At 51.3% G+C, this 16204-nt stretch overlaps 1 protein-coding gene across 3 annotated transcripts in view; it reads left to right on the forward strand.

Annotated features, from left to right (window-relative positions):
* Positions 1-16003, forward strand: part of LOC147008918 (protein C10-like) — a 57123-nt gene extending 41120 nt beyond the window's left edge. For all 3 annotated transcript variants that reach the window (XM_085864612.1, XM_085864615.1, XM_085864616.1), the window contains 2 exons: positions 8309-8485; positions 14397-16003. In XM_085864612.1, coding sequence (XP_085720738.1) covers positions 8309-8485; positions 14397-14536 — 317 coding nt within the window. In that variant the 3' untranslated portion in view covers positions 14537-16003. The remainder of the gene's footprint in view (positions 1-8308; positions 8486-14396) is intronic.
* Positions 16004-16204: the final 201 nt, after the last annotated feature.

The following is a 16204-nucleotide window of genomic DNA, read 5'->3' on the forward strand; positions in this document are numbered from 1 at the left end:
CGTCTTGACTGCTGCTGCCACACTCCGCCGCCGCCACACCTCTCCAACTCGCCCTAGCCCAAAACTCTGACTGAATTCGCCCCGCGCTCTGCGCTTTATAGTACGGCAGGAGAACCCATATGCAATTTTCCGGATCAGGATGAGCTCGGGGGTGGAGCCACGCTCGCCCATTGGACGGAGGAAAAGTGGGCGTGAACCTCCCCTGATCCCCGAATTTGCATATATCGATTCTACTCCGACGCGCCTGGAGGCGGGGCCAAATCGCCCCGCGCTTGTTGACAGGATGGATCAGAAGTGGGCGTGTATCATTCCTGATCCGACTTCTCCTCGGAAAGGCCGCTTTTTGCACCCGCTGCTCGGCGCGTGCCCTGTACGAGTCCAGGACAGCCTGACGCTCGGTGCCCACAAGCGGTGCGGGAATGGCCGCAGAAGGAGAGGAGAAGGTGGTGGAGGGTCTAAAGTGGCGGTCCCTGGCCACGGTGACGCTTGGAATGGCGGTGATGCAATGGTTGCGGGATGGTGTGCTGTGAAGGTAAAGGTCGTGGCTGTTGGCGTTGTTGTTGTTGTAAAGCGGAGTTGCGTTTGAGACATGGTTGATGGCGGTTGAGACGTGGTTGGTTCAAAATAAAGACAGAACAGAAAAACGGCTATCTTAAAGGGTCGCAGCCCAAATGAATCACATTTATTCCCTCTAAACAACGGGTTTGGGGCTAACTACACATGTACTTACAGAGATACCTCACCTACGGGACCTGAATGGTGGTTTGCGAATTTCCTCAACCACAACACTACCCCCTCCCCTTTTTACAGACTCGTCCCGAGTCGTCAAATTTTCGTGTGCCATCATGTGTAGTTCTCCCCTAGTATGTTTTACCTACGGATCCCTGAATGCGACATTCATGGTATTCGTGTCCCCAAAATAAATAACCTGCGGGCTGAGTAACTAACTAAACAAACCCACTCACACGGACGACTTAAATAAAATTGCCGGTGCTAAGACATACATGCCGGGGGCGCACTCATATTTACAGTACAATACATCTTAACCTTAACTTACAAATTTTACACTAAACCATGGCCCAGGATCAATGGACTCTGCAAAAAGAAAGCAGTGAGCAGGGAGCCAGGCTGCTCGCATGCAGTCTCTGGCTCAAACAATGCAGTTGACAGGGAACGTGGCCGGCTGCTCACACGCAGTCCAAGGCCTTCCCTTTTGAAAATGAACCCAGTGAACCACAACGGTGCATGGGCTGCACAAACGCAGTCTCCGTGCCAGCTCAAGTGTCACAAGCAATGAGCACAACGGATGGATGGATGGATGGATGTATGGATGGACGCAAACACGGTGCACGGGCCGCCACTGCAGGCCCGTGTTGTAGCTGCCAACAGGGCAGTTCTTGCAGCTTGCAAACTGTTGCCTTGATCCTGGCGCACATGGAAATGAAAAGGGGGGGGGGCAAAGCAAAATTGAACGGGGGCTGGTGAACAGGGGCAGTGGGCATGGCATGGCAAAGGTGAGCAGGCAACCACAGCCTGCAGAACAGGGCCGCTGCAGGCAAACACAGCCGGCAGATGAACTGGCCGGCACAGGCCTTGCAGAAAACAGCTGCAGACGATCCGGCCGGTACAGGCCTTGCAGCACAGCAGCTGCAGACGATCCAGCCGGCACAGGCCTTGCAGCAAAACAACAGCTGCCGATGAAGTTGGCCGGCCTCTTGCCGTGCAGTGCAGGTTGGTGGAGGGAGTGCGGTGGTGCTGGCCACTCGGAAGGCGGGCCCGGACCTGCCTACTGTCTCCCTCCCACCTATCGCCTTTGCCTGTCACTGTCCATACCCACCCCCTTAATTTGTAAAAAACCCAATTTAGCCCCAACTTATTTTTTTTTGTTTTTATGTTTACTTCCCCACTATAAATCGTCCCCTAACCCCCTTTATCGTCCTTGTTCGGCTAACCTATCCTGTCACCTAGCCTACTCCCAACCCCTACGTTCCCTTCCCGGAGGGGAATGAGGGAGAGCTAGCGTCCTGTGTCGAGGCCCAACGAAGCCTCAGAATGGCCTCCCCAGAGTTCAGCGATCGATAACACAAAGTGGGTCCAGCAGCCCACAACGAGAGGGAGGGGATGGATGGTGTGGAGGGGTACACTTCCTAATCTACCCTAACCATTTAACTGTTAAACTACCCCGGGGCTTTCAACAAGCGCCTCTCGCTTTAAACTATTGGTTCTAACAACCCAGATTCCCATCGCCTGTGTTGGTGTCCTTACAATTTTGGGCCTCGCCCCCCCCAATTTTCTTCCCGTGCCCTCACATGGTCTCATGGCTGGGACGCGTGGCTCCCCTTGGCAGGCACGACCCTCTGCCGATTCTCCAACTATGGCACCCCCGGGCACTACACTGCCTCCGAACCTACCAGCTCCCTAAACACCGGGGAGTGCCCCCCATGGCAACTCCCCTGAAACGCACACGTGGCAGGCTGGCTTCCCGGGCCCCTTTCCGAGGGTCACCCGTGCCCACAACACTGCGCACGCGGCTAATGGCGCCCCGGGCCCCCGCACCAAGCGGGCGCACCCGTGCCCACTATGCTATCCCGGCCCCCCATGGGCCCTTGGCCTACTACGGCCAACTCGCCTGGTGCCCGGGGTACCCACTCAGCGATACTCACCTTTCGCAGCCACGCTCCCAGCCCGTCAACAGGGCTCCTGCACCCCTCCAAACGGGTTTCGAGCCTACATTCACACCAACAACAAAACGACCTCCATTTTTCAATTTCACTAACCCCCTAACTCACTCTACACTGACCCCGGGGTCCCTTGGGCGGGAGTCACTCCTCCCCCCAATCACTCATCGCACCATGCATTGCCCATTCGCTCCACTCACACATACCCGCTGGCCTCACTCACTCACCAAGCACATGCTTCCACTTCACTCACCAACTCTTCAACACACTCACCGCTGAACTCTGCCATCCTTCTAACTACATCCCCTAACTAACTCATGCTCCCACGTCGTCCCTTATACCAGTAGCACGTTCCATTTAACACTACGTAGCTAAACTACGTCCCCACTACACATTCACAAGTCTGTCCATGTCCTCAAAATCAAAAAAAAATCATTTCCCATCCGAAATCTGGCTACAATCCCTCTAACTAATCCATTCCATGGACTCCATGAGGACTTACACCTGCCCCATGAAGTCGGTCTAACTAAGCTAACCCTTCCCCCTAACTAGTTTCATCCTGTGCCCAGGCCAAGGGGATTATCCACCCCTTGCCTGGGAATCCTGTTCACCCGAAAGCGAGGCTTGCTTTTTTTTTCCCCCCACCTGCGCAGCACCAGCGCGGTAACTCGCAACCTGCGCACCAGCGCGGCAATTCACAGCTGCGCACCTTTGGCGTGACGTCATGGCAGCTGTTCGCGTCCCTCGTCCCTCTTGGACGGTACCATCCGGCAGGGGTTCACCCTCCTGCCGGATTCCAACCACACACGCAGCCATGACGTCACCCGGCGCATAAAAAAAAACACAAGCCTCACGTCTCGAGGGGTTCCCCACGCGAACACATGCTTTGCCCGTTGGAGCTTAACACACCCGCCCGCGTGGAGAACCCGTCCTGTCCAAATCCGAAATCCTGCCTAAACTATGTCCGTCCGCGGGATTGGCAAATCCACCGCGTGCGTTTCCGGACCGGGACTTCACTCTCGCAAGCGAGCACGTGGGGGCCTCATGCGTTGCACGGCACGGACCTCGCGCTCGCTGCTGGGTGAACCCGGCATGGTCCCCGAAACAGCTACAGCCGCTACCCGGCTTTTGTCCCTCTGTCGTCGTCGTCGTCTCCATTCGACACACGCACACCTGCGTGTTACAACGCTCATACTCCATTCCATCACATTCACACCGGGAGACGCGGCTGCGTGCTCCTGCATGCCGACCGACATCTCCCTCACATACCACTCTCTCATACACACGGTCTCCCTTGCACTCGGCCGTTCACTCACGCATGCCACCTCCCTCGCACCCGTGGTTCCACTCACACGTGGTGCTCCATTCATACTGGCCGTTTCACTCGCACACACGGCCTCTTCCACTTGCGGTGCCCCTTTTACACACGGCGTGCTGGGAAGCACGCCCTTTGGCACACTTACCACCACACCACTCACACACGGGGTCGCTTCCACACACGGGGACGAACTCACACCTTGCACCACACACACCAGGACAACCACACTGGGGATTCGTGTCCCCACAAGGGTCTCCGGAGCCTCTATACCCCCCCAAGCTCTCCGTGCACCCGTTCGCAGCACTCCTCCCCTCAACCTCGCAAAGCACGACCGAACCCACCTGGTCGTGACTCGCCTCAAGGGGGCATACTCTCTCCCCTCGTTCCCGAAGGAGGCCATCCAGCTGCTCGCACCGGGTCCCGACCCAGTCCGCCAGCTCACCCCCATTGTCCTCCACTACCTCCGTGTGTGTGTGTTCGTCTCTAACCCCGTCTTCATCGTGGAGTCTTCCCTCTATCGTTCCCATCTCCCGTGTCTCTGTACATTTATTAGTTTCTGTTGTCCCCTTGTGCCTATTAGTCTCTGCTTCTTTCTGGCGTCTTTCCCTTATCTTTATGTAGGTCAACCTTGCTTTCTCCTAAAGTCGCTCCCGTCCTTCCCTCTGTTTCACTCCTTGCTCTTTCACGATCTCCGCGTACCTCATCCTTGCTTTCCGTCTTAATTGTTCTTTTCTCTCCCTCGCAATTCCTTTCACCTCGTCTCTTATCTCCCTCGTGCACGTCTCCGTCACCCCAATTAGTTTTTCCCTCTCGGTCACCGTCACGCTTCTCGCCCAACACGTCCCCCGAATTATTTTCTTTGTTCCCGCCTTCCCCGCGGGCCTGACAGCCGTTGCACTCCCATCCAGCTCGTTCACTCCCACACGTGGCGTCGCCATTTTGAGCTCCACTGTCATTGCCTTCATGCCCGCCTGCAGCTTTCGGCCCATGTTCTGCGTCTCACCCCGCAGTTCTTTCATTTCTTCCTTCATGTTTGTTTCCATTTTTTCGTTCATGCCTTTTATTTCGTTTTTCATGTAATCCAGTTTGTCATTTATCCTCTGCGCGAGTTCCATAATCTGCCGCATTGTCACCTGCCCTGGCAGGACCGATCCGCTATTATCGGTCATGGTTTCGCTGGGGGCCAGGGAAGGGTTTTGACGGAGGAGGGGTGGGGGGGATGTCATACACCGCGGCCGCCGCCGCACCTATTTCGGGCTCTGGGTTCAGTTGGGCGAGTTCGTGTTCATGCACAACCAACATTTCCTGCACGGGGATTTCATCCTGGACCATGGATTCTACATTACTATTACACATTCCTAATCCACCCGGCACCCGCTCGCCTTGAGACGCCATCTTATTTCTCGTAAAGGGTTAATTTGAATCGCTCGTAATTTGGAGGGAATCGGGGGTCGCTCCTCTCATCCCTGGACCGATTCCCGTGAATTTAGCTGGAGACAGGAGAGCCCATTTTCCCGCTGTCCGACACCAGTGTCGCGAGGAGGGGGATGAGTTTGTGTCCCACGACCTGACACCAGTGTTGCGAATTCGCGCCCGCCGGCGTGCGAGCGGCCACGTAACTCGAATCGCGGCACGTCGCCCACCAGACGGACAATTCTGTCGTGACCCTCTCGGACTAACGCCGGGAACTAGTCACGGGTGGGCCTTTCGGCCTCACCACGATCGTGCCAATCGGCCCCCCGCGTGGGATAGGGTTGTTCGCCAAATTCGACCTACCTAAGTACCCACACGGAGGGTAGACTGAGCGATCGCACCTCGCCGCAGGTCGACTCCAGACACGGGCCACTGAAGCGACCCGTTCCGTACTATCGGGATAACCGAGCGTTGTTATATCGTCGACCTCGACGGTTCCGATTAATTATCGGGCGTATTTAGCCCACTACCAACCCTTTACGTGAAGTAAGATGGAGATTCAATTAAAGAAAAGACGAAGCGAAACGGGAAAAACAGTTCAACATAAGGCACATTTATTCCGCGGCACACGGAAAGCACACATATACAATTACAACAATTATGCACCAAAAGCAATTGCAACAAAAGAAACACAACAATGCAGGGATACTACCGACTACGCGAGCACACGGCAACACTTACACAGTTTTACTTTACAGACGGCGCCGACAACACATATACTCAAAAGCAAAAGAAAAGTGCCACCCTCAACGACAAGGGGGCAGACGGGGTCTGTGGGCGCGAGACCGGGTGGAGCCTACCCGTCTTGTGATGAGCCGCAAATGTGGCAGCGGTGCCCCGACCCCATGCTCCTCCGCGGGTTTCGTTGGCACTGCTTGGAATGGGGTGGGAACGGGGCCCCCTTTCCGCACTATCTCAGCGCGGGGGGGGGGGAAAGGGGGGAATTGTTGATGCTCTGGGGAAAGAGGATAGCTGGCTTGCTTGGGTCCTGCGACGAGCGACTCCACAGCGACCCCGACCGAGCTCCCGGCTTCCCCTCTCTGCAGCTCGCCTACAGACTCCGAACCCCGACAGACTGACTCTCCTCCAGACCCGTCTTGACTGCTGCTGCCACACTCCGCCGCCGCCACACCTCTCCAACTCGCCCGAGCCCAAAACTCTGACTGAATTTGCCCTGCGCTTGGCGCTTTATAGTACGGCAGGAGAACCCATATGCAAATTTCCGGATCAGGATGAGCTCGGGGGCGGAGCCACGCTCGCCCGTTGGACGGAGGAAAAGTGGGTGTGAACCTCCCCTGATCCTCGAATATGCATATGTCGATTCTACTCCGACGCGCCTCGAGGCGGGGCCAAATCGCCCCGCGCTTGCTGATTGGATGGATCGGAAGTGGGCGTGTATCATTCCTGATCCGACTTCTCCTCGGAAAGGCCGCTTTTTGCACCCGCTGCTCAGCGCACGCCCTGTACGAGTCCAGGACAGCCTGACGCTCGGTGCACACAAGCGGTGCGGGAATGGCCGCAGAAGGAGAGGAGAAGGTGGTGGAGGGTCTAAAGTGGCAGTCCCTGGCCATGGTGACGCTTGGAATGGCGGTGATGCGATGGTTGCGGGATGGTGTGCTGTGAAGGTTAAGGTCGTGGCTGTTGGCGTTGTTGTTGTGAAGCGGCGTTGCGGTTGGTGGTTGTTGTGTGATGGCGGTTGAGACGTGGTTGGTTCAAAATAAAGATAGAACAGAAAAACGGCTATCTTAAAGGGTCGCAGCCCGAATGAATCACATTTATTCCCTCTAAACAACGGGTTTGGGGCTCACTACACATGTACTTACAGAGATACCTCACCTACGGGACCTGAATGGTGCTTTGCTAATTTCCTCAACCACAACAATACTAAAACAGATTATAATACACACACACACACACACACACACACACACACACACACACACACACACACACACACACACACACACACACACACACACACACACACACACACACACACACACACACACACACACACACACACACACATATTATAATTAATTTTATTTTAAACTTTCTCTTTTCATATCAAGAGGTTTTTACATCATCTTGGAAATCTCATGGTCGGAATGGCATCTTGTCACGTCTGTCTCTGTACCCTCCCGCCATCCTCCCTCCCCCTTCTTCCACCCCTCTTCCCTCCCCCTTCTTCCACTCCTCCACCCCTCCTCCCTCCCCCTTCTTCCACTCCTCCACCCCTCCTCCCTCTTCCACTCCTCCACCCCTCTTCTCTCCTCCCTCTTCCACTCCTCCACCCCTCTTCCCTCCACCCTCTTCCACTCTTCTCTCTCCCATCTTCCACTGTTCTCTCCCCCATCTTCCACTCTTCCCTCCCCCATCTTCCACTCTACCCTCCCCTCTCTTCCACTCTTCCCTCCCCTCTCTTCCACTCTTCCCTCCCCTCTCTTCCACTCTTCCCTCCCCTCTCTTCCACTCTTCTCTCCCCCATCTTCCACTGTTCTCTCCCCCATCTTCCACTCTTCCCTCCCCCATCTTCCACTCTTCCCTTCTTGTACTCCTCCCAACACCCTCTTGTTTGGCCCATACTGTACTAGCTTGTAGACACACCACAGGATTTTACTGTACATAATATGATTTCACACAAAATGGCAACGGATTGTGTGTCCTTCAAAGCAGCAAATTATTTTTGTTCATGTTTGAAACTTGTAGAAGGGCTAAGACCTGATTAAACCGATGGGGCAACACAGTATGTGGGATGCTAACCTGGGATCACATTGGTTCCAAGAGTGCGACACAGGAAGGATCCCATTTGTCTGACTGTCCCTTGTGTACCCCGCAGCAATCTTGACACAGGTGCTGGCTGCGTTTGCTGAACCCACTAACGCCGCACGCCTTCAGGAAGCGCGTGAAAGTGCATGCGGCGATACGTGCAAGATGCTTCAGCTGGTGCTTCCAGTGGCCATTGTGATCCAGCAGCAAGTGATCCAGAACTATGGTTTCAGCAACGATGGAGAAGGTGCCTCTGTGCTTCATTTCTTGTTAACAATACATGGGGAGGGGGGTGGGGGATGGGGGGTGGGGGTGGAGGTGAAGAGGGTTCCACCTCTTGCTCTTTGGGCCCATCAGGGGTGAGGCATCCGGACTTGTTCCATGTACCGTCCTTACTTTACCACCCATTGTTGTACCTCTGTATTTTCTCTTTGTATCCCCTTCATTGTTGTCCTTTTTGCATTTGGTGTACAACTTGTACATGAGCTTGACAGGATAACCTGTCTGCAAGCTGTCTCCACCCGGCCAGACTGAACAAACTGCTACGTTTGTGCTTCACAGACAGGGTGTTGCATCGAAGGGCGTGCTCTCTTTTATGAAGGGATGTAAAACCAGCTGTCCCACCTGCTAGCATTTTCTTGGAGGTGTGACAACATCCTGTCGTCCATTTTGTAAGATGTACCCGAGTCAAATTCGAATTTTTCTGCCATAATTTAGGAAAACAACAGATCTGCAGTTGCTGTTCATCCTGGGAAAAACAAAAGCATCTGGTGAACTATTTTATATAGTTTATATTTTGCTCCCTTGAGGGCACTGTCACGTAATTACAAACCTCAACTTTTAAATTACTGTGGCATCCATTTATTTTTTTATCCTCCTTGTTTCGGATGCAGCCTGTGGCTGCTGGTTGCATCTTTTTCTGAAGGTGCGGCTGTGCCACTGATGCAGTGCCCCTGTCACCAGTAAGGTGATACTCATGTTGCCGACCTCGGAAGGATTCTCGGCTGAGTCAGCCCACCTGGTGTTATTTCAACAGTTTACAGGGGTTTGAACTCAAGACCCCAACATCTTAAGCCAACCACCTTAACTGTTATGCCAACACCAACATTCCCTTCCTTTGAGAAAGGAAATATAACTACTACCAGAGCCAATTCCTCTTCGAGACGGCAGCTTCTCTCAGGGGTCTCTGTCGACTTTCTCAAAGTTAAGTTTCCGGTCGTTATTTGTCCCATTTTAACTGTTTATTTTCTCACCTACATGCTTCATGCGTGTTCCTAGTTCGGTTTTGTGTCAAGAATCGTGCTATTTTGTGAGTTTTCGTCGACATTGTCTTACCGAGCTCCTTGAGGCCTACCCGTCTAGGTGTACGATCGTTTTTATTTGTATTCTCTCCCTTTACCGTCAATTCCTACTTTCCTCACTTTTCCCAACGCCCACCATCTATCCCTCCCAACAACACATTCTTTTTCTTGTCTTAAATTAAAAAAGTAACAAAAAAATCAACCCTTTCTTCCCTCATACATACCCATATCTTTCCATACAGGTTGCCACTGACAAACCAGATATAATTTGCCTAACAGAAACTTTCCTCCCTCAAGACGTCTCTAACTCCCAAGTATCTCTCCCTGGTTACTCCCTCCTCCGGTATGACAGACCTGAGCCTTGATCTGGTGGAGGAGTTGCTCTCTTCATCAAAAACTCTATTCCTCACTCTCCATGCACTGCCTTCACTCCCCCACACCCCCAGGAATACCTCTGGCTACGGATTCCCCTCCACTTCCACCTCATGTTTATATGTGTACTGTACCGAACACCAAACAGTGATGACTCCATTTACACCTCACCATCCAAAAACATGGACTAACTTCTATCTTCTCATCCGAACTCTCTCTTCCTCATATGTGGTGACTTCAATTGTCAGCATGCCAGTTGGCTGGGTGTGGGTACCTGTCTCACCTGTCATGGCACTTCAGCAAAAGACTTCTGTGACTCATTGTGAATGACTCAATCGGTCATCTTCCCGACCCGGATCTCAACCAATGGCACTCCATCTCTTCTGGATCTGATTTTGACAAATTTCCCTGAAAATATCATCTGTTCTTCCGCTCCAATCGGTTCTTCTGACCACGTGCTTGTCAAAGTGGACATCTCTCTGGCTGTAATTAGAGAACCACAGTACCGTCGAGTTTGGCATTTCACTCAGGCTGACTGGCAGGGCCTCCAAGCAGCCATCAAACTTCAAGACTGGTCTCCCATCGCTACTTTCTGCAATATCACCTCGTCCTGGGAATTCTTTCAAAGAAACTTGCTCCACCTCATGCACAGATTTATCCCCTCTCGTCTTCAGTTGTCCTACCGTTCCTCCCGCCCTTGGTTCATTGAAGATTGTGGCGAGGCAGTTGTCCTGAAACAACTTGCCTTTGCCTCATGGAAAGCAAACCCAACTGAGGGTAATCCCAGTTCCTTCCATAAAGCTTGGAACAAGTGTGTATCTACCCTCAGGAGAGCCAGAAAACATCTTTCAAAGCTCAAGTCTGAACTCTCAAACCTCTCTCCCTCCTCTAAATCCTGGTGGCGTCGATTCAAATCTGTTTCTGGTGTATGTTCCCCCTCCACCCCCTCCCTTATCTCAAATGGCCACACTGCTGATACCACACGTGAAAAGGCTGAATGCCTAAACTCGATGTTTGCATCGAAAAATTGTGGACGAAACCCATCGCTTTCTGCACCCACCTTACCCAGTCGCACCCAACTGTCCTTGGACTCTGTGTCCTTTTCTTCTGACAAAGTGGAGAGTTGCTGTGAAACCTCGACTCAGATTCTGCAACTGGTCCAGACGGCATCAGCCCACGTGTCCTAAAAACCTGCTCCTCTGCTCTTGTTCACCCTCTCTCTGTTCTATTCACCCTCTCATTTGCTCAAGGTCATCTTCCATATACTTGGAAATCAGCAAACATTACCGCCTTGCATAAAAAAGGTACAAAAACAGATCCCTGCAAAGACAGACCAATCGGCTTTCTCCAAATCATCAGCAAGGTTATGGAATCCATCATCAGTTCAGACCTTAAATCCTTCCTCTTCTGCAATGGCTTGATTTCCAATCATCAATTTGGTTTCAGACCATGCACTCTACTCTGGATATGTTGCTTCTGCTCTCCCAACAATGGATGGAGGTCCTCAATGGCAGACATGAAATCAGAGCCATATCCCTTGACATATCTCGTGCTTTCGATACGGTCTGGCACCCTGCCCTGCTCACCAAACTCTTCATGTGTTATCCAAGGCCATCTCCACTCACGGATCGCAGACTTCCTCTCCTGTCGCAGTCAACTTGTGACCCTAAATGGAGTTCTTTCATCCCCTCTTCCTGTCCAGGCTGGAGTTCCCCAAGGCAGTGTTCTGGGCCCTGTTCTTTTTCTGGTTTTCATCAATGATCTCTCCGACTCTGGAAAATCCTCATTATCTCTTTGATGATGACTCCACGCTCTGCCATACCATCTGTCATCCCTCAGACCAGATAGCAGCAGCTTCTTCATTCTCTGCAGATCTGGGTAAAATCACAAACTGGTCCAACACGTGGAACATCTTTCAATCCTGACAAATCTCACTCTATGTCTCTCCAAAAGGACCGTTTAGAAAACCCCCCCATCCACTTTCTCACCAATCCTCTGAAGAAGTCCTTTCATTCAAGCTTCTGGGTCTATCTGCCATGATGTTTCCTGGGAAAGCCACATTTCCAACCTGGCCTCCAAAGCCACTCGCCGACTGGGAATCCTCCTTCGTGCTAAGTCCTTCCTCGGCCCTCTTGAGCTCCTGACCACAGACAAAGCTTTCGTCCGCAGCCTGATGGAGAACTGCTTTCCCCTCTGGGCTGGTGTTCCTGTCTCTCACCTGTCTCGGCATCACATTGTGGAAAACAAGGCATTTCGGATCATTGGGATCTCCCGCGATGAAGCTGAGTCTTTGAGCCTCTCACGCTCTCACCGTAGGCAGGTCGGTGATCTTTCTCTCTTCTACCGTCTCCTCTCTGGTCTCGCTCCCCCTGCTCTGTCTTCGATATGTCCCCTCCCCCCCCCATATTTCCGCAGGGCGCTCAATGTCCGCCAAAATTCCCCTTCAGGTAAAACTACCAAAATCACGAATCATTGCTCACCTTCACTCTTTCATTCCTCCTTTATCCCACCTTTGGAATAAACTCCCTCACTCTTCTTCCCTCCAGATCTTCAAAATAGCTGTTCACCACCACCTATTATCTTCTCCCATCCAAAACCTCGATCTTTTCTCTCCCCGACAATCCACCCCAAACCTACCTCCTTCAAATTCTCTGCTTTCCTTCCTGAAAGTCCCTTTAATGTCAATCTTGTACACCCCGTGTTCCCTGCCCCATGCCTCTCCCTTCCACAGATCTCCTAATGTTTATGTTCCCCACTGTTTTGTTATCCCTTTTCCCACCCCTTTTGTCTCATCCCCCCCAGCCTCCCCTGCTGTGCGTTGTGTTTTGGCTCTCATCCTAGTCTCGACAATGTATACAAAAAGAAAATGTAAAGAAAATAGATACAGCTCAATAAACGACTGCTCTCCCTTGTGGGCTGGCATCCCAGCATTACATATCTCTCACGATGACGCTGAAGCACACGGCTTGTTACTCTCACATCACAGGTAGGTGGTTGGCCTCTTTTTATAAACCTGCCTCTCCTCTGCTTTAGACTCAACAACAGGGTCAAACAACAACAGGGTCAAACAACAACAGGGTCAAACAACAACAGGGTCAAACACAATCAGTAGTATTGTCATCATCATCTGCATCATTATCATGCGTCGCAACACAGTCCTGGAAGGAATCTCTCTCTCTCTCTCTCTCTCTCTCTCTCTCTCTCTCTCTCTCTCTCTCTCTCTCTCTCTCTCTCTCTCTCTCTCTCTCTCTCTCTCTCTCTCTCTCTCTCTCTCTCTCTCTCCCTCTCGCCCCTCTCTCTCGCCCCTCTCGCCCCTCTCTCGCCCCTCTCTCGCCCCCTCTCGCCCCCTCTCGCCCCCTCTCGCCCCCTCTCGCCCCCTCTCGCCCCCCCTCTCTCTCTCTCTCGCCCCCTCTCGCCTCCTCTCTCTCTCTCTCGCCCCCTCTCGCCCCCTCTCTCTCTCTCTCGCCCCTCTCGCCTCTCTCTCTCTCTCTCTCGCCCCTCTCGCCTCTCTCTCTCTCTCTCGCCCCTCTCGCCTCTCTCTCTCTCTCTCTCTCGCCCCTCTCGCCTCTCTCTCTCTCTCTCTCTCGCCCCTCTCGCCTCTCTCTCTCTCTCTCTCCCTCTCTCTCTCTCTCTCTCGCCCTCTCTCTCTCTCTCTCTCTCTCTCTCTCTCTCTCTCTCTCTCTCGCCCCTCTCTCTCTCTCTCTCTCTCTCTCTCTCTCTCTCTCTCTCTCTCTCTCTCTCTCTCTCTCTCTCTCTCTCTCTCTCTCTCTCTCTCTCTCTCTCTCTCTCTCTCTCTCTCTCTCTCTCGCCCCCTCTCTCTCGCCCCTCTCTCTCTCTCTCTCTCTCTCTCTCTCTCTCTCTCTCTCTCTCTCTCTCTCTCTCTCTCTCTCTCTCTCTCTCTCTCTCTCTCTCTCTCTCTCTCTCTCTCTCTCTCTCTCTCTCTCTCTTCCAGGATACACAAGTTATTCCATTAAACCTCCTCCTGGTGAAACTTCCAAAACTTTTGCGAGCTGCACATCAACTATTTTGTTCCTCTTTTATTCCATATGTGGAGGCTGCTTGAGGCTGTTGAATGGCCACTCTTCCCTGCAGCATTTTAAGATGGTGGTGCACCACCATTTAATGCGATTCCCCAATTAGCCCTACCTAACCTCGCCAAACCTAGTTGTTTTATTTTGCCGGTCATAGTTTCCTCTCTTTTTGTTCTTCACCTGTGCTTGTTGCGTCCAACCGTTGCCAGTGCCCCTCTGCCAGTTCATTGCTTTTTGTCCTTTGTCATCGCGTGATACCACGAGGCCCAATTTGTATTATTTTTTAAGTGGTTTGTCAGATGATAAAGCCCTTGAAGGTTTATTGGACTTTGTTGGAACCATTACCCAAAATTAAGCATGTTTCACAAAATATGTAAAACATGTTGAAATCACCAATTTATTATTATTATTATTTATTTATTTCGATTCGTGATCTTTCCTTGTTTGCATGCAGGTGTGCTCAAATTCACCAAGGTGGTCAGAAGCCACGAGGCACACGATCCTGAGATCGCAGCAATGGCTGCCAAACTGAAGTCGACATTCCTGCCCCCTCTCACGCTCCCCACTCACAACGGCACAGCAGGGAACAGCTGAGTTTGGCATCCATTTACGATTCGCCCAATGCACTGAGCAAAGTGTGCCAAGAAGTGGACTTTAACAGGCTCGATTATTTAAAGTGGATAAATCTGTCATGCTGGCTCCACTCGTAATGATTCAAAGTGACGGTAGCTTCCTCCTTGGATTACTTTTCTCTCTACGTTTGTGCTTTGTGCTTACCCGACCGCCTATCTTACACACGATGGCTTTTTTGTTGGAGATTTCTTTAGGTGGTGGGGTAATTACCCCCAAAAAGATTCTTCCATATACTGCAACTGCTTGTCATGTGTTGGATTGGGGAATGACTGGTAAAGCTGGCTCTTCACCCTATTCGGGGTGGGGGCGGGAGGGGGATCAAAATGAGTTGCCTGCAGAAATTTCACGATCCCCACGAATCGATAAATACTATTTCATGACTGTTAACCTCCGCCACCAAATATGTTCTCACCACTGTCTGTTTGTTTGTGAGCAGGACATCTCAAAAGGTTAAGGAAGGATTCAGACAAATTTGGTGGACCAGGTTGGGTGTGTAACAAGGACGAATAGATTCGATTTTAGTCGAAGATCCGGATCTGGAAACTGAAACTTAAAAAAAAAATTCACAATGAGAAAGAGCCAAAAATGAGACGTAGCATGATATCTCCAAAGGTCTTGGACGGGTTGGGTATGCACGTGGTAAGAACAAGCCAATTAAATTTTGATTAAGGTCCGGATGCAGATCCGGCCTATCAATGGGATCCAAAACGTAAACTGTTCATCTTGGTGGAGATATGTGCCCTACCAAGTGCCGTTCTCAGTTTCTTTGACACCCAAATTTATTCAAAAAGAATATAAAAAAAACTTCAAAATATGCATAAAATTAACGTAATTGTTTAATAATTGAAATTATCGACATTTTATTGGTAATTCAATGACAGTAAAGAAGATTTTGTATCCACACATCAAATGGTGTCATTCGGACGGAAGTTCCATCTCTGAGATCTCCAGGGTGGTGGTGGGGTCAAATCTCCGGCCCTCCCCCCTCGTCTCCCAGCCAAAACATGCTTTGAAAAAGCCTCCCGACCTGAATAGGGTTAAAGTTGAAAGAGCACAGACATGATGAATACATCTCGATGTTGTAACCTCTTTATAAAGTGGTTTTATCCTTTTAGTTTGAAATGGGATTGTGGGAATGTGGTTCTGCTTTTGCATTTTGACAGTGTGATATGTCGACATCCGAAACATAATTTGTCACCATTACTCTCCACTCTCATTTAGGTGTTTGAATATCAGATCCAAAAGGTTGTACTGGCAGTCCATGCTGGTCGTGCAAGTAGCTTGTTTCATTTTTAAGATCGATGGGAGAAATACATTGTTCTCTACAATCGTACGCTGGCATGCTTGCATCACAACATATGTGACGTCCCTCAGATGGACACAAAAAGGATGCAAGTGAATAAATCAAGTCCATGGAAGGTTTAAGTACCTGGAGTACTTGAGACTGATGTTCATTGAAAAAATCCTGAATCAGCCATCTGCAAGAGCCTGGTGTATCGTCTTGCGTTTCTGGAGAGTTTGTACGATGGAACGATGAGGGAATCGCTACCAAACATGGCATCTTCCTCCCCAGCAACTGTCACGATGACGTCTTCCTCTGCACACACAACAACAACAGGGTCAAAAACA

This window comes from Eptatretus burgeri, chromosome 18 (genome assembly GCF_056783735.1).
Source record: "Eptatretus burgeri isolate ZD-2024b chromosome 18, Ebu_testis_v1, whole genome shotgun sequence".
Lineage (NCBI taxonomy): Eukaryota > Metazoa > Chordata > Myxini > Myxiniformes > Myxinidae > Eptatretus > Eptatretus burgeri.